Consider the following 17,241-nt stretch of genomic DNA (forward strand, 5'->3'; position numbering starts at 1 on the left):
TGGCATTTGCTTCCATATGTATGCTTCCTTTAAGAAAACTATGGATGGTTTTATTAGTGAAAATAATTTTTAAAATCAAGTAGTAATTATAGTTTATGTTTAAGATTGAAAAAGTCTAGACAAAATTTCATTTTTAAAAACCATACCACCAATATTTCAGTGTATGTGCATATCCTGGCACTGAAAATATATAAACAGGAATTTACATTTTTATTTTCTGGATGGTTCCTACAGATGTATAATATGATATAAACCAGTGTAGTTTTTCTTTTACTGTGTGGACAAGTGCACTACAGTGGGAACCTTATGGGCATACACCAAGAATTCCTTTTCTAAAAATTAATAACTCGGGGCAGAAAGTGATTACAGATTGATCTAAAATTTTTCTGTATTAACTCAATGGAAAAGTCCACATGGTTCATGCTTGCAAGAGACAAAAATTAATGAACACATTTAGGAGTCTAGATTTGGTTTTCAGTGTTAAGATTTGGACTTAGTGGGCCCTCCCTAGTGGTGCAGTAGGTTAAAGCACAGTACTGCAAACTAGCTGCAATGCTTCAGTGTGAGTTCGATCCCCTGCCCTGAAGGTGACCCACATGGTGCAGCAGACCTCCCCTACCTCGCCCACTGCTCCCCTCAGCAGTGTACTTCATCAGTCTGCCTATTCTGCACCCCACTCTGTCTTTGGTGAAGCCTCTCACCCCCCACATCTCTGGCCTGTACCCCAGTTCTATATAAATAAATAAATCTTTAGAAAAAAAAAAAGATGTGGACTTAGTTTTCTTATAATATGATATTAATTCCTAAGCTCTTAAACAAGTTGTATTCTAGATAAGCGTGGTGGCTCTTGCTGAGCTCCACTACTCTATGGTATAAAATCCATTAAAAAGATAACAGATCTGGCCCTCCCTGGTGGCGCAGCGGGTTAAAGCACAGCCCTGAGAATCTAAAGCCGCTTCCGCATGAGTTCGATTCCCACCTGCCCCGGAGGTGACCATATGGCGTGGCAGACCTCTCCTGACCCGCCCGCTGCTCCCCTCAGCAGTGTACTTCGTCGATCTGCCTGTTCTGCTCCCTACTCTGTCTCTGGTGAAGCCTCTCACGGCCCCTGAGCCTCTGGCCTGTACCCCAGTTCTGTATGCACAAATAAATAAATCTTAAAAAAAAAAAAGATAACATCTTTATATTGCTGAAACATCTGGTGAGAGTGAAAACAAAATAAGCATAATTGCCTTCAAAGATATTTTTGCATTGTTGGCCCCTGGCCAACCAAGGTAAGAATAATCTGAATTTGCATTCAAGAATGCTGGGCAATGTATTCAGTTTTCCTACTTAGAATTTTATTTCAGTCTTCACTTCCAGCCTGAGCCTGCCTCTGATTATAAACCTCTTGAAGGCAAGGACCATGCTCATGTTCTCTTTGTTACAGATATCTTGTGAATTTAAGTCCTTGTGCAGAAAACTTTCCCGTTCCTTTATATAATCGTTCCTTCCAATCCCAGTTCAGTTTCTCTGACTAAAGATTTCTGTGACCCCTCTTAATGGTGTCTGTTGCCAGCTGCCCCCACTGTTACTCTGCCCTGAAGCAAGAGGGTGGCAGAGTCCAGTGGTGTGGGAGCTGACTGATGGGGAATGCTTTGCCACATTTGTTTCAACAGAACTGAGGGCCAAGAAACTGAATCAAAAGTGGATAGATAAGGGCCCTCCTTGGTGGCGCAGTGGGTTAAAGTACAGCACTATGAATCTATTGCAGCCACTGTAGCGTGAGTCCGATCCCCACTCCGGACGGAGGTGACCCACATGGAGTGGCAGACCTCTCCTGACCCCCCGCTGCTCCCCTCAGCAGTGTATTTCAATCAGTCTGCCTGTTCTGCTCCCCACTCTGTCTCTGGTGAATCCTGTAACCACGCCCCACTCCCCCCTAACCCCTACACCTCTGGCTTGTATCCCAGTTCTTATATGCATACATAAATAAAACTTTTTTAAAAAATGATACAAATTGTCCACCTATTCAGAGAATGCTGATCTAAATGTTAATGATTGTGCCCACCATCTCAAATACCATATTTAGTATCATGACTGTATTTGATGCTTTTATTTACTAGAATGACAGTGTTATCTATTTAAAACATTTTTTATTTTAAAATGCCCAGAATTCCTATATTCTGCAGTGATTCTATGAAAGTTAAAACAAAAATTATACTTTAGAGAGGCTACATGTGAATGAGGATGCAAACACATACCAGACAGTTACAACAATGTGGGCTTAGTAATGGACAGTATGACTCGTGTAATAATAGATATGCATCAACATGGATAATATCACCCTGTATTTTATTTAACCTCATGTAAGTTTCTGATCTTAGTCAAAGGTGTGTTTGTCTACTTATCACTTTCATAAGTGATTTTTTTTTGCTTTTCTTTTGTAACATCTTATGGGAAGTACATAGAAGATAAATTTGTTACTACTAATCTATAAATGAGATGATAATAACAAATGAGGTTGCAAACTAAGAAAGGAATAATGTACCTTGGTTCCCTTTAATGCATTTTGTCATCAGTTTATTACTGGATGTGATTGGCAGACTTTCCAGAGTAGAGTAACTGTTTAGAAACTCATGATTTTTAGAAAAGCTTTGCTGAGTCTGAAAACTCAATTCTTACAGTTCACTTCAAATGACTTAACAGGTCACTTAAAACATACCTATTGAGATGCTTAAAATGACCCAATAATTCTTTAAAATACTAAAATACATATATTTCTTATAATTAATGATAATACTCAATACACTGTAGTTTTATATGGATATTCTTACCATCTGGATAAGTTTCCAAAAGGAAATGATGTCAGAAATAGTTCAAGATACTGTATTAAATTAAAAAATTGAAAGTTTTCTCAAGGACTAAATTTACTTTCTGTCACTAATAACCGAGAATCTTTTATCCTATCCCAAACTTTATTTTATATCTCAGCCTCTTTGCATGTTTCATATTCCATGGCATTTTTCCTTAGATTTTGTGGATCTGAAAAAGGTAAAATATTTATTTTATGTGTAGAATGCTTTCACTAGGCTGAAAAAGGGAGTCTTCATTCTGAGTGTTTTATCTGTTGACACAACTCTCAATAGCAGTATTTTAATTTTGTAAATCAACTTTCTAGTAGTCACACAGTTTATACTTACCAAGAATAATGTTGAAGTATCCACCTAAAAACACTACTAATTCAATGAATTAGTACGATTTTAGCACATTGACATCTTCACCCTAATCACTTGTTACATACCCATCCTTTCCGTGGTTTATTTGCCAAAGTGGAAAGCTAAGATTTATAATGTGTATATAATCCTTTCTGTATTTCTTTAATTAGCAAATTGTTATGTCTTGCAATGTTACTGAATTTTATGATGCTGAAACACATCATAATTTCAAAGTGTGTTTTTTTAATCTATGAATTGAACTTCCTATGGTTAAACCTTATAATTCCAGGTTGCTTTTTTTAAAGAAGACAAGTAGCAACTCAATTGCTTTATTTACATATATCGATAATCCAGCATTAGAAAATTTCACCGATACTTCTTATAAACAGAATTCATCTGTTTCTAATTACAGGTCTTTAGAGTAGCCTTTTGCAAGCAAGTAAACCTGAGTATCATGAGGGTGATGGGGGATTTAACTAGGGAACTACACAGGTAGTGATGGGCTTACCTGTGTGGTTTTTGTTTGGTGTTAGGGAGCCCTCTGCTGCTGCTGACACCTCAGTGTCTAAACACACAGGATTCTGTTTGTGGCACTCCCTGTACCCTCTCCATCTCCCATTTAAGAGGGAGTTCAGAGCTGTCTCACTTCAGGTCAGTTACTCCACATAGGGTGGTGTATCCGATCGCCCTCGACAGCACCGCTCTTCTGGTCTATAACTAGTAGTAACAATAGCCATTGAGAACTAATCAAGCTCTCTGCGGGCTCTGCCCTATGCTTGCAGTACTTGTGGAGCCTAAATATTTGCTAATGATTCCAAACAGAAAAGAAACTGTGAACCAGTTTAGGCTATGTTTAAATTTCACAGAGATACCTCTGTCTAAGCCTTTGAAAAAATAGAGGTGTTAGGTATTCAGCACAAAAATGTGGGAAAGGTAGTGGAAGCACAATAACTTGTAATTCAAAAATGCATCTAACAGCTAGCGAGTTGTTTGAATTTGAGCAGCCATTTTCTTTCCTTTTGGTTTTGTTACCTTCAATTCTGAGAATGCAAGAGTAATATCATTTAGCTGATCTTTTATAGTTGCATTCCATTTCATTGGATGAATAGTAGCAAATGGATAAAAAATGGTTTTAAAATGCCATGGAATGAAAATTTTTTGAAACTCTCAGATGTTTACCGTATTTTTTCCCGTGATTCTTAAATTTCTATGTGATGATCAGAATGAATTGCTAAAGAAATTGTTTGGCAAGAGGTATAAAACCTCTTGGAATCACTATTCTTCCCTTAGGGAGAGCCATAAACAACATCTTTGATAATAGCTTCTAAAATATAATTCTCATACCTTGAAATTCACCCACTTAAAGTATAGTCACAGAGTTGTGCAATCTTTGCTATTACCAATTTAGAATATTTTTATCACCCAAAATAAACACTGTACTCTTTTGCTGTCAATCTCTACTGTGGAATGAATGTTTGCGTACTCCCTCTGAATATATGTTGAAGTTCTGATTCCCAGCGTGATGGTGTTTGGAGGTGGGACTTTTGGGCGGTGAATAAGGGTGGATGATCATGGAAGTGGAACTCCTTGATAGGGCTGGCCCCCTAATGAGATAAGAAGGGAGTGCCACTGTGTGATTGTCCTGGCCAAACCCCTTCTCCTGTTTAGGAAATACAACATGAAGGTGGAAGTATGCAGACCAAGGAGAGCTCGCAGCAGAACCTGCCATGCTGGCACCGTGACCCAGGGCCTCCACTCTAGAACAGGAATTAGCATTTCTGTTGCTTAAACCATCCAATTGGTGGTTCACTATAGCAGCCCAAACTGAGTTACCCTACAAATCCCCTATCCCAGTGTTAGGTAACCAGGAATCTACTTCTGCACAGCATGATAACTAGGTTTGGGGTCATAACCCTGAAAGACACCGTCCTGGAAGCTGTCATCCTAGATCTTGAAATCTCAAAAAATTAAAAGCCCTCAAGTTGAAAATTCCTAAAGTCATATTGCTGAAAGATCAAAACTCTGAAAATATAATTCTGGAAAAAATTAAAAAATCTTTTAGAGTCATCTATCTACATTTCTAAAGGGGAAATTATTTGAGAAACATGAAAACAGCCCTTCACAGGCCACTTTGCACACTAAAATGCAACTCAGGAGAAATTTCCACTTCTGTGCCTTGCTGCTGTGTTGTGTCCTATAACTGGAAATACATTCCACACACTCACCCAACCATAGTTTGCCTGAAACAATACTGATAGTAGAACAACAGTACCTTTTGGTGTCCTCTCATCCTACTTTGCACAGTTATTTTCAAATCATTCTGTAACCTCAGTGGCTTCTTCAGGTAAATGCAGCTTTAATTCATAAAACTCCTCTAGAATTTTGTCAGCTAGAAGGAACACTAGTGCAAAGAAATGGTACAATTTTAAATTGAAGTTTTTGTAGTTGCTAGATTGTAGGGCCGATCCACCAAATGCATTAGGTTAAGTGAAAAAAAACACACTCGATTAATCACACCTTGAAATTCACTCTTAGAAGCCTTGATCACACCTAATTTCAAGTCTTGGTTTGATTATTTAATAAAAGGCCATCTTCTTCTGCAATGTCTACCAAGTTTTCAAATAAACATTTATGAGGCTCCCCTTTTTCCAGTTATTAATACATAAATGAATAAACAGGATCTAGAATTTTCAGATCTAATGGGGTGTGGATTATATATATAATTATATATATTTGATATGAAACAGTAGGGGCTGCTTTGGAAGTATCATCCATTATACAAAGGGAAGCCTGGTTTTTTCTGTTAGATTTACTGTTGCGTATTAGAAGTCTGTTCTTCGACAATCAGATCCCTAACCAAGAATATTTAATATGCTTTGTTACTTGAGGACCTCTCTATCAGCAAGTGTCTTTGGTTCAGAAGGCTTCTGAGCGTATTCTCAGAAGGCTTCTGAACTTGAATTCTTTTTATTCTCTGCTGAACATAGTCTTTGGAAAGCAAGTATAGTACTGTGTGTAAAGGAACAGAAGCCATACATGACTGAAAATTTGGCAGAAAAGACTTTTATATTTTTACTCAACATTTTCACTTCTTTTCAGCTTTCAGGATTTTACCCTTCGGAATTTGGAACTTTCAGTATTGGGATTTGGGGGACTTTGACTTTAGGGACTTAGATCTTTTAGGATTGTGACTTTTGCTATTTTATGCTTTTGGGGTTTTGATCTTTTTAGGATTTCAACATTCAGGACTATGGTTTTCATGATTTTGTTTTTCAGAATTATGATTTGGACTAATTATAACCCCTGAATGAACACTATGAAGACAAATGTGGAAATTGATTTTAGTTCTTATATAAGAAAAACATGCTAATGGGAAATAGTGGGGTTTGACTATTCAAATTAAGATAAAGATATTGAAATACTGGAGTCAGAGGGGTACAGAATACATTGTATAAAACCTTTAATATTTGTGATATTAAGTGGATGTGGTTGATAATAGTTGTAAAGGTGTGAGCCTGCACTCCAAAAATATATTCAGTGCTGACAAAGAAAATAGACTTGGAATCACAAAAATGTGGTAACTTTTCATCAATTTTAACAATGAAAATCAGAAAATTTAAACTTAATAAAAATTAGAAACAAAGAACATAACTGTTTCACTAAGATCATAATAAATGAAACTAAAAATAAAAAAAAGGAGGGGCTTAAATGCAGCACTATAGATTTTACTGTCAGCAAAATGATTAAGGAAAGAAGTGTAACTCCACTGTCTGGGTTACAACAGTCCCTGAAACTAAAATCAGGGACCAAATGCCAGCCAGGGAAGACACTGATACATTCTGTTGTATTTTTATAGGTCACTCTCCTGCTTTGTCAGTTGCTTAACTTAGAAAAAAACTCAAGCACCTGCCTCTTTCTAGGTTCAAGTGCTTGGCATGGCCCTGGGGCTATCCCCTCCTGTCTTCACTCCTGCTTTTCTTGCTTTCCTTTTTTTTTTTTTTTTTTTCCTTATGTATGCCTAAAGTGTAGGCATATATTGAGTTTTTGTTTTGTTTTTTAATTTTTTTGAAGATTTATTTACTTATCCATACAGAACTGGGCTACAGGTCAGAGTTGCAGGGGCCAGGAAAGAATTCACCAGAGACAGAGTGGGGAGCAGAACAGGCAGATTAATGAGGTACATGGCTGTGGGGAGCAGCAGGCAAGACAGGAGAAGTCCACTGCGCCATGTGGGTCCCCCCCACCACCACCACCAGCCAGAGATCTAAAGAGGCTGCAGCTAGCTTCCTAGCACTGAGCTTTAACCTGTTGCGCCACCAGGGAGGGCCCCATTCCTGCTTTTCTTTTAGTTGAAACATCCACTTCTGTCCATTTTCTCCCAGTATTACCTAAATTGCAGGCAAAGTTTCATTCCCAGTGTCTCTGTACCACCTAACCTGCCAGGCTGTGTGATGCTTCCACATCAAGAGCAATGATTTCAGACAGACCTGGATTTGAATGTCAACCCTTCCTGGCTTTATAGCCTTCATACAGTTCATTAACCTTTCTGTGACTGTTTTTCATTTCTAAAACATCCAGTTTCTAATATCTTTTTCCCACTGTCTTTGAGGATTGCATGAGGATTGCATGGCTTCTTGTAGTGAACCCTAAATAAAGGGTAGCTGTGGGTCCTTTTTTTTTCATAGTAATTATCAAATTTCAAGTTTCTGTTTCTTTGCCAACATATAAATTCTGTGAGGGTTGGAATCCTATCTTATTAACCTGTGTATCTCCAGCACCTAGCAAAGGCTCTGAGAAGACGTAGATACTGAGAAAGTGCTGCATAAGCTCTTTCACATGGTTATGAAAGTTCCCAAAGACCACGCCGAGATAGACTGCAAGTCTTCATGCAGCTGTCAAGTCAACTTGACAGTTGCTCAGCACCATAAAATCCAGTGTGATGTGTGCTGAAACAGACCCTGGATGTATTTCTTCTTTGACAAGAGGGTTTGTTGGGGAGGAAGAAAACAGGACAATTTGTGTTGCTTTCTGTACATTTTTGTCTTCTTTAAGAAGTCCATATTCAGAGTTATATTACCAAGCCATAAAAATGATATAATAGGGCCCTCCCTGGTGGTGCAGCAGGTTAAAGCACAGCACTAAGAAGCTAAAGCCACTTCTGCATGACTTTGATCCCGCCTGCCCCGGAGGTAACCCATGTGGCATGGCAGACCTCTCCTGATGGCCCGCTGCTCCCCTCAGCAATGTACTTCATCCATCTTTGCCTGTTCTGCTCCCCTCTCTGTCTCTGGTGAATCTTCTCACCACCCTTGCACCTCTGCCCTGTACTCTGGCTCTGTATGCACAAATAAAATCTTTTTTTTAAATGTTATAATAAAGGTAGTTATTGAAAAAAGTTAGTGAAAGTAACTTCTATTTCCTTCCCCCGCTATAGGTTTCCCCAATTCTTTGATTTTGTTTCTGTAATTAGATTTGAAAATATTTTAACTTAATAATGTTATAAAAATATTTTCTCATCAATTAATGTCAGATACTATATTTACATTCTAAAGTACAAGCTGCTTACAGCAATCTTCATAAGTCTGTAGTAATCATAAATATTACTTTTCTGAACAAGAATCTCAAAGACAAATGAAAGTTTCCAGTTCCCTTAAAAACAGTTTTGTGACTAAACCAAAAATATCTTTAAGCCCCAAACAACCTTTGGGTTTGCAGTGAGGTGAAATAAATTTCTTTTCCTGCTTTCAAGCCAGAACAAACAGATACAGTGTGTGGCAAGGCCATATTCAAACATTACCTTGCCTGAACATATCCTTTCCAGGGTTCTTTGTACACCACAGAAAACACAATGTTTACATTATTGGCACTGTGGCACAACTTCTGCCTCTGATTATACAGATGGAAGAAAGAAATTATTTTTTTGAAGAATGGGGAAAAAACCCATGGCACAGTTGTAGTTCCATTGAATTTTGAATTAGAAGGGAGCAACTTAAAATAATCATAGCTGAGAATGTCTCAAGGCAAAGTTAATTTTGTAAGCTATAAGCAATGTATGTCTTCAAAATTTTTAATCAGACGGTAATGTTAGCATTCAGCCAAGTGATAGTGCTAATTTTATTCAGCAACCATTTCTGAGCACCTGTGGTGTTCTAAGTACCTTGCTAGGTTCTGATAAAGACAGATCCAGAGGGGAGGCAAGCCATGGAGCTGATGAATCTCGTAGTCCATGGCAAACACTTACTTATGGCTATGAAAGTATCTCAGAGCCTGAGAGCAGTTCCCTTTATAGGGTGCTATGCTTGTTTCCCAAAGTAGATCAGCTGAAAGATGAAGCATTTCCCAGGCAGGAGGAGAAGGAAGCATTTAAGAGAATGAAACATCATGTGCAAATGGGAGCATTATCAACGTTGAGGGAGAGAGCCACAGAGGTATGTTGGACTTAATGTTTGGAGGAACTTTGTATGCCAGGTTTTAACATGGATTTTCAGCCCTCTCTGGTGGTGAAACAGGTTAGGCTACCAAGCTGGGTGCAGCTGCTTCACTACAAGTTTGATCCCGGCCCCAGAGGTGAACCACATGGCGTAGCAGACCTCTCCTGTTTCCCCACTGCTCCATTCATTCGGCAGTGTATTTAGTCGATCTGCCTGTTCTGCCCCCAAGTCTGTCTCTGGTGAATCCTGTCATCGCTCCTGCACCTCTGGCCTGTCCCTAAATAAATAAATAAATAAATAAATCTTTAAAAAAAAAAAAAAAAAACATGGATTTTCCCCAAAAGCCATGGGGAAGTAGGAAGGACTTTTTTTTTTTTTTTAAGGTTTATTTAGAGACATACTGGGGAGCAGCACAGATGGATTGATGAAGTACACTGCTGAGGGGAGCAGCAGGTGAGACAGGAGAGGTCTGCTGGGCCATGTGGGTCAGCTGCCCAAGCTAAAGCTGCTGCACTAACTTTAAGTGCTGCACTTTAACCTGTTGTGCCACCAGGGAGAGCCCACAGGAAAGGCTTTTAAATGGGACTGATTAATGTGGTGAGAGTATTAATGAAGAATTGTTATGAATGGCAGTTAAGTAGAATATTGTCCCGTGAAAGACTAATGCAATGAAAATGGGAAGGGTCCATCAAGTTCAAGAGGCTTTTTTTTTTTTTTTTTTTTCAGAGAGAGTAAATGCAAGTGGTGATTGACTAGATGTGGGAGTAAGTAGGAGGAAAAAGTTGGCTCATTAATGCAACTTATAATAGGAATGCAGATTCCATTCTGTGACTTCCAAGCATTTCTTCTGCCAGGATCTTCTGTGAAGTGTAATGTGAACCTCTTAGCTGGGTCAGTCAATCAGCAAGGTGCTATTCTTCACCTTTTAACTATTTTGAGAGACACAGAGGGAAGAAGGTAAAACAGCCTACCCCCTCCCTCATTAAAAAATGGATCTCCTGGGCCCTCCCTGGTGGTGCAGCGGGTTAAAGCACAGCATTAAGAAGCTAAAGCCACTTCCGCATGAGTTCGATCCCCGCCTGCCCCGGAGGTGACCACATGGCGCAGCAGACCTCTCCTGACTTGCCCGCTGCTCTCCTCAGCAGTGTACTTCATCAATCTGTCTGTTCTGCTCCCCACTCTGTCTCTGGTGAAGCCTCTCGCCGCCCCTGAACCTCTGGCCTGTACCCCAGCTCTCAATGTACAAATAAATAAATCTTTAAAAAAAAAAAATGGATCTCCTTCTCTCACCTGCACACATGCTCGCTCCTTCATTTTCTTAGAGGTTGAAAACTGCAGTTCAGAAGGGCTTCTAGAGATGAAACTAGATTGGTAGATAAGGGTGGAATAGAGTGAGATGTTGTTTTGTTCCCTCCACATTACAATAGTTCTTTGAATCTAAAAGACAGAATGTAAGTGATAAAGAATACCACAGTCATAGGTAAGGCAGAATCCATAGAGACCATGTATCCCAGACTCTCATTCTTGACAACATCCTGTGGTACCACAGGGACAAAGTAATTTTGGTCCACAATACTCTATATGATTTATGGGAATAAGTTCACACATTCCCAAATACACATCACCCCTCCATGCCCACCATCAAGCCACCCATTGGCCTTCACCTTACTCCCCTTCCTCTCCTTTTGCTCACCCATCTCTTTTTCCCCCTCTAGTAACTTACGTTCTGCAGTTACATTTTAAGGTTTGTTATGGTTTAATTTTGTCTGTTCCTTTGTTGTGTTTCTTTGTATTATTCATCAGTGACATCATCATATGATTTGTCATTCTACTTATTTCATTGACATAGTCCTCTCTATCCATGTTGTCACAAATTGTAAGAGCTAATCTAGTTTTTATAACTGAAGAGTATTCCACCGTACACAACACATTTTCTTATTTTTTTTTAAAGATTCATTTATTTATTCATACAGAACTGGGATACAGGCAGTGCAGGGGCGGTGGGTGAGAGGCTTCATCAGAGACAGAGCAGGTAGCAGAACAGGCAGATCAACAAAGTACACTGCTGAGGGGGGCAGTGGGCGAGACAGTAGAGTTCTGCTGCGCCATATGGATCTCCTCCAGGGCCAGACATAGAGCTCGCACTCAAGAGCTGTAGCTAGCTTGCAGTACTGTATCCTAACTCCTTGCACCACCAGGGAGGGCCTATACACCACATCTTCTTAACACACCCCTCTGTTATTGGTCAATTAGACTGTTTCCATAATTTGACTATTGGAAATAGTGCTACAGTGAACATAGGAGTGCATATATCTCTTTGAATTAGTGTTTTTGCATTGTTGGGTAAATTCCAAAGAGTGGAGTTGCTGGATCATATGGTAGATCTATCATTAATATTTTGAAGAACTTCCATATTGTTTTCCATAGGAGCTAAGGCAGAAAAGAATATTTTAAAGGAATTTGAAATTGTCACAATATAAAAAAAACCTAAATGCCCAACAAGAGATGATCAGGTAAAAAAAAAATGTATATGTTACATAGAAATATAATGGGATACTACTAAGCTATAAAAGAAGAAAAAGATTAAATCTTACCATTTGGAACAACATGGATGGACCTTAAGGAGATTATGCTAAATAAAATAAGTTAAATGAAGAAATAAGAACATGTATTTTTCTCACGTGAAAATAAAGAACATATGAATAAACAAAACGAAACTCATATTCTAACAACATAATCGAGGCTATCAGGGGAAGGATGAATGAGCAGTGAGTAAAGTGAGTAAAGGGGGTCACTTTTATGGTAGTGAATAAAACAAGACTGTTGGTAGAGATGTAAAGTTATACAGATGTTGAAATATAAATGAAACCTGTGCATGTCATAAACCAGTGTTACCTCAATAAAAAGAAAAGACTAAAAAGACTTACTTGGAAATATTCTTATCAGTTACCCCATTTACTCAATTCTCATATTTACTATGGGCAAATCTAGACTCGCTTCTACTCTGCTTTTCTCTGCTATCTGAACTCAACAAAATCTGTACTTCTTTGACCCAAGTTCATTCTGGCATTAGGGTTGAGAAAACAAGTGTTTCATCTCGTTCCTGTAAGAACATTGATCTTAATAATATTCACTAAGTGTGCGTTACATACTTGTCTCTCTCGTCTTCCCTTCCTTTTGCTCTTTCTTTCTTTTTTAAGCCCAAAGAGGTTTCCCTAGTTACTTCTAATGAATGTGGCCCAATCCTTAGCATTTACCTATTTTTCTGCACTTTTCAGTACTCAAGGAACACATGAACTATTTTTTCTAACTCAAATCACTGGAAAATGTATTTAAAGTATGTAGCTAATATGCAAATTATGTAATTTGAGGGTTAGCCAGCCACTTTAACCACTTAGAAAGCGAACTAATTGAAATGTTTATCAAGTTGGTTCAAAGGGGAATTGAATGGAATGTGGTTGGATCCAGTAATTGAAGGTCCACTCTAACTACCTCACTCTGGGATTCTCCCAACAGTAGTTGGTTTTCTTAGACATAAAAACATCTTGCTTTTCATGATTTCAATTAGCTTTCTGTATAATTAAATTGATAGGCATGGGATTCTGTGACTTCAGTTTAGAAATTCAGTGCACCAAGAAATTTTAAGCCCGGGGTCATTATGTGCATCTATCTGTGTGGATCTATGTGAAAAAAATAAATTAGACAGGGATTAGCCAAAACCAAATATCTATGCTATTGTCTCTTTCAGTTTCACCATCTTAGATTTGTACTACTCCTTGGCTCTATTTGATAAATATTCTTTCCAGAGGCCATTGTTTTGAGAAACTATAATACCACATGTCTGAGCACATTAAATACGTAATTGTCTCACATACATGGCACGATTGCCCAAGTCTCTCATTGTATTTTCAAATTTTTAAAAAGCAAACTAATTGACTGACTGCTAAAGTTTGGACATTATTCAAAGTCAGCAAACAGGAAATAATTAAAACATAGGGCTTATACTAGTAACCAAGGGGAAATTGAATGAATTCCAAGTTGTTACAGCATACTTTGGCTTCATTTCATGACACACCCATTTTCATGCACAGTAGATGTGCTTATTTTTTTTATTAAAAGTGAAAGAAATCATGTGCTCAACTTAAAATTTATGCAAAAAGTTATCACTCATTCAGTATCATTGCACATGCTTAAGATTGACACAAAGCCAGAAACAGCATAAGCAACTTCTGTAAATACATACTAAGAGACTTATCATAATAGTACAAAATCCATTTGTACAACTGTAAAAATGGTGATCTTTCACTGTTTTTGCATTCTGATGTGCAAATTTTGTCAAAAAAGTTTATTTTTTCAGTTTCATTTGAAAGGAAGGCCCTTGGTCTTTTTCCCTAAAAATTAAAATCAGTGCATTAAACCGACTTTTAAGAATTAACTGATTTGGGCCCTCCCTGGTGGTTCAGTGAGTAAGGCACAGCACTGCAAAGCTAGCCACAGCCACTTCAGCACAAGTTCTCTTTGGCCACGGGGCTGTCCCACGTGGTGTGGCAGATCTCTCTTGTCTCACCTGCTGTCCTGCAGAGTAGTTTGTCAATCTGCCTGTTCTGCTCCCACTCTGTCTCTGGTGAATCCTCTCACTGCCCCTACACCTCTGACCTGTACCCCAGTTCTGTATGCATAAATAAATAAATAAATAAAAGGAACTAACTGATTTAATAATTGAAAAGCAGTACTTTGGTTTCAGAATTTCTCTCTGGCAAGATCATACTACTAGACCCGAGCTATGCAATAATATTTTTATGAATGGGGAAAAAATATATGAGAATTTTTATTTTCTTTTCAAATTCTTCTTGGTACTATAGATAGATTGTTGCCTTGTTGAAAGCTGTTGATTGAGTAACTCTAATAATTAATGAATATATGTCCTTTTATTTATATTGTAGTGCTTGTATTTTCTTTTTGGAAACCCTTAAAACTGGTCAAAAATTCCGGGACAAAGACATACCCAAACTAAGAATTTCTGCTTTTCTTTTTCATTAACAAATTTTGCCAATGTAACCTGATAAAAAAAAAAAGTTTTTTATGATTAAAAGCTTGTGTCAAACTGCCAGTATTTTAATAGTCACATTTTGTGATGCACTGTGAATGGACTTTGACTGAAAGATGGGTGTAGAGTTGCTATAATGAAAAGCATGATATGGAGATTACAAAGTCCACAAGATATTATTGAGGACTGCTGGAAGTACGGACTAACCATGGAATGAATTTTTCCCTGACCTGTTCATCTGATAGGTTCAAATCAAAGGGAAAATGGTAAACAGCAAAAAGTAGACTAACATGTATACTGCAGGAATTTACACAGGTGGGACCTGCCTAGACTGCTCCTTCTGACCCTGCTCTCCTCAGTGAAGGCAAGCAGCTGAGAGGGTGCTGTGAGGATGTGAGGTGAAGTAGAGCACCTGGTAATACCTGGCAGGTAATAAATGTGTAAGGAAGAAAAGGTGCAAAGAAGAAAATTTTGACTGTGATCATCTCTGTTTGCTCTAAAGAAGTCAGACACACCTACACAAGAGTATTGGCCAAAACTCATGTAGAGCTGTGATCGAACCCTGCAGCATCTAAAAATCTCCCTAGAGCACTTCTAAAATCTAAGAAAACCATATTGCTGTTAAATGGAATGGTAACTGAAGTACTCTAGATCAAATGTGCTCATTTTTGTTCTGTTTTCATAACAATTTAAGGATACATTCCAGAATGTATTTCCAGGCAATATTTTCAGGCAAGGAAATATTTAGCCAGTGTCCATTTATACAATACATGGAAATGATTTTCCTATAACAAAATATTTATAGGTGTTTCATTGCAGCATTTTGCATAGTGTTGGCCAGAATTAGCACTTTATAACACTGAGTCCTTGATTAGGAAGCATCCAGTGCTGCCCTTTTATGATTTAAGTATTTCTTAGAAATAGTTTGAATGCAGTGTTCAGCTTATAACTGTGAAGGTCCACTTTTCAGGTTGGCTGCTAGTAGTTCCCTCCAGTAATAGCGCTGCTCAAGGTGATTATTCCTCAGGTATTGTGCCTCTCACTCCTCAGCTTTACTGTCTACTGCAGGCCCTGCCCTTAATCCATGCATGGTACAGTCAATAGTAAAACTGAGCCATGATGTACCCCTCACTTGGAGAGAATTAGCACAATCAAGTACTGAGTGAATTCTTTGGCAGCATAGACTGTAGGAGAGCCAAGCAGTATTGAAACTGATACCAAATTATAAGAGAATGAAACAGAGTATATTCTGGGTGCCATCTTCCAATCAGAATGTTACGAGCTTTTCAACTTTACCAACCGGGAGTCATGTGTGTTTTACACTGGAGCTTTGTAATGCGGTTTTGTTGGTTGTCAGACCAACAGGATATTACCAGTTGAAGCAAACTTTCTCTTTTCACCATTGATGAGTAGGAAAACGTAAAGAGAGCACTGAAGTTAATTGCTTCCTCAATAGTGGTATATACACCAGGTGATGTAGAAGACTAACCATAAAATTACATACAGAAATATTACAATTCCTTTTTAACATTATCAAATTATTTCTGCATTTCTCTATTAATTATGTATCTAATTAATAGATTTTTCTTTTTCATATACTGACGTCATTGACCAGTTAAAAAAAAAAATCGTATTGTAGTATATAATCAAAGAGTTCAAAAACTACTCCAGCAGACATAGGAAAAGAAACTATGCTTTGCGGTCATTTATCAGAAGGAAATAAAACAGGTTACATAAAGGAAAAATATTTTATTATAGCATGTATTTTGCATGTTAAAAATTAATTCATTTTTGTAATCAGATTCTGTGTTGGCTGAGAAGCTAAGTTATTTTTATAATTGTGTCTATTTCCATTTGTGTTAACCATTCCAGTTAATACTTAGAGTAACTACAGAAGACAGAGTGCATGGGCGTTACTAACTGGTGTGTTTTCATAACGAGGGCCTCACTGCTGAAGTGGCTCACATGCTCACATTTAATAAGAATATTTAGTTGGCGGTTTCTTAGTTTCATCATCATGTTAATAAGCTGCAATTAACTTTATTGAGATAATTGAGTATGTAATCATTTTAAGAGGTTATGTGTAATATGTGAGTATTTGAATTGGGCTTATAGAATAAAGTAGTAAAAAGCTTCCTCTTGAAAGTGAGTTGTATTACTTTCACCTTAGGTTAATCTAGAGACAATCTCTCTTAATGGCCTTCCTTGAAGAAGTAATTGGCCTTGGCAAAGTCTGAGTGTGTTTAACTAAAATATTATTCCATGTGAGATTAGCACTTATGTCTCAAAACAAAATTTGTGACAGGTGAGCAGAGTTTTAGTAAAATTGTTATGATAGTAACAGAAATTATAGTAATTCAAAATATGTTTTTCTTTTAGTTCACAGGAAGATGAAAGACCTCTGTCGCCTTTCTATTTAAGGTATTTATTTGCTTTTTCTTGATCTATTATTGGGACTGCAAGAAGGTTAAGCTTCTTTTTATTTACTTATTTATTTGCTTATTTTGGTTTTTTTTTTTCAGTAAAATATTCTATCTACATGTGGCCAGAGTAAGCTTATTAGAAC

The 17,241-nt window shown here is 37.8% G+C and overlaps 1 protein-coding gene across 3 annotated transcripts in view; it reads left to right on the plus strand.

Annotated features, from left to right (window-relative positions):
* Window positions 1-17,241, plus strand: part of FAM13A (family with sequence similarity 13, member A) — a 438,275-nt gene that overhangs the window by 348,436 nt on the left and 72,598 nt on the right. For all 3 annotated transcript variants that reach the window (XM_012724150.1, XM_012724149.1, XM_004681127.2), the window contains one exon: window positions 17,055-17,096. In XM_012724150.1, coding sequence (XP_012579604.1) covers window positions 17,055-17,096 — 42 coding nt within the window. The remainder of the gene's footprint in view (window positions 1-17,054; window positions 17,097-17,241) is intronic.

The sequence above is a fragment of the Condylura cristata genome, unplaced genomic scaffold (genome assembly GCF_000260355.1).
Source record: "Condylura cristata isolate star-nosed mole 26May11 unplaced genomic scaffold, ConCri1.0 scaffold00012, whole genome shotgun sequence".
NCBI classification, from domain to species: domain Eukaryota; kingdom Metazoa; phylum Chordata; class Mammalia; order Eulipotyphla; family Talpidae; genus Condylura; species Condylura cristata.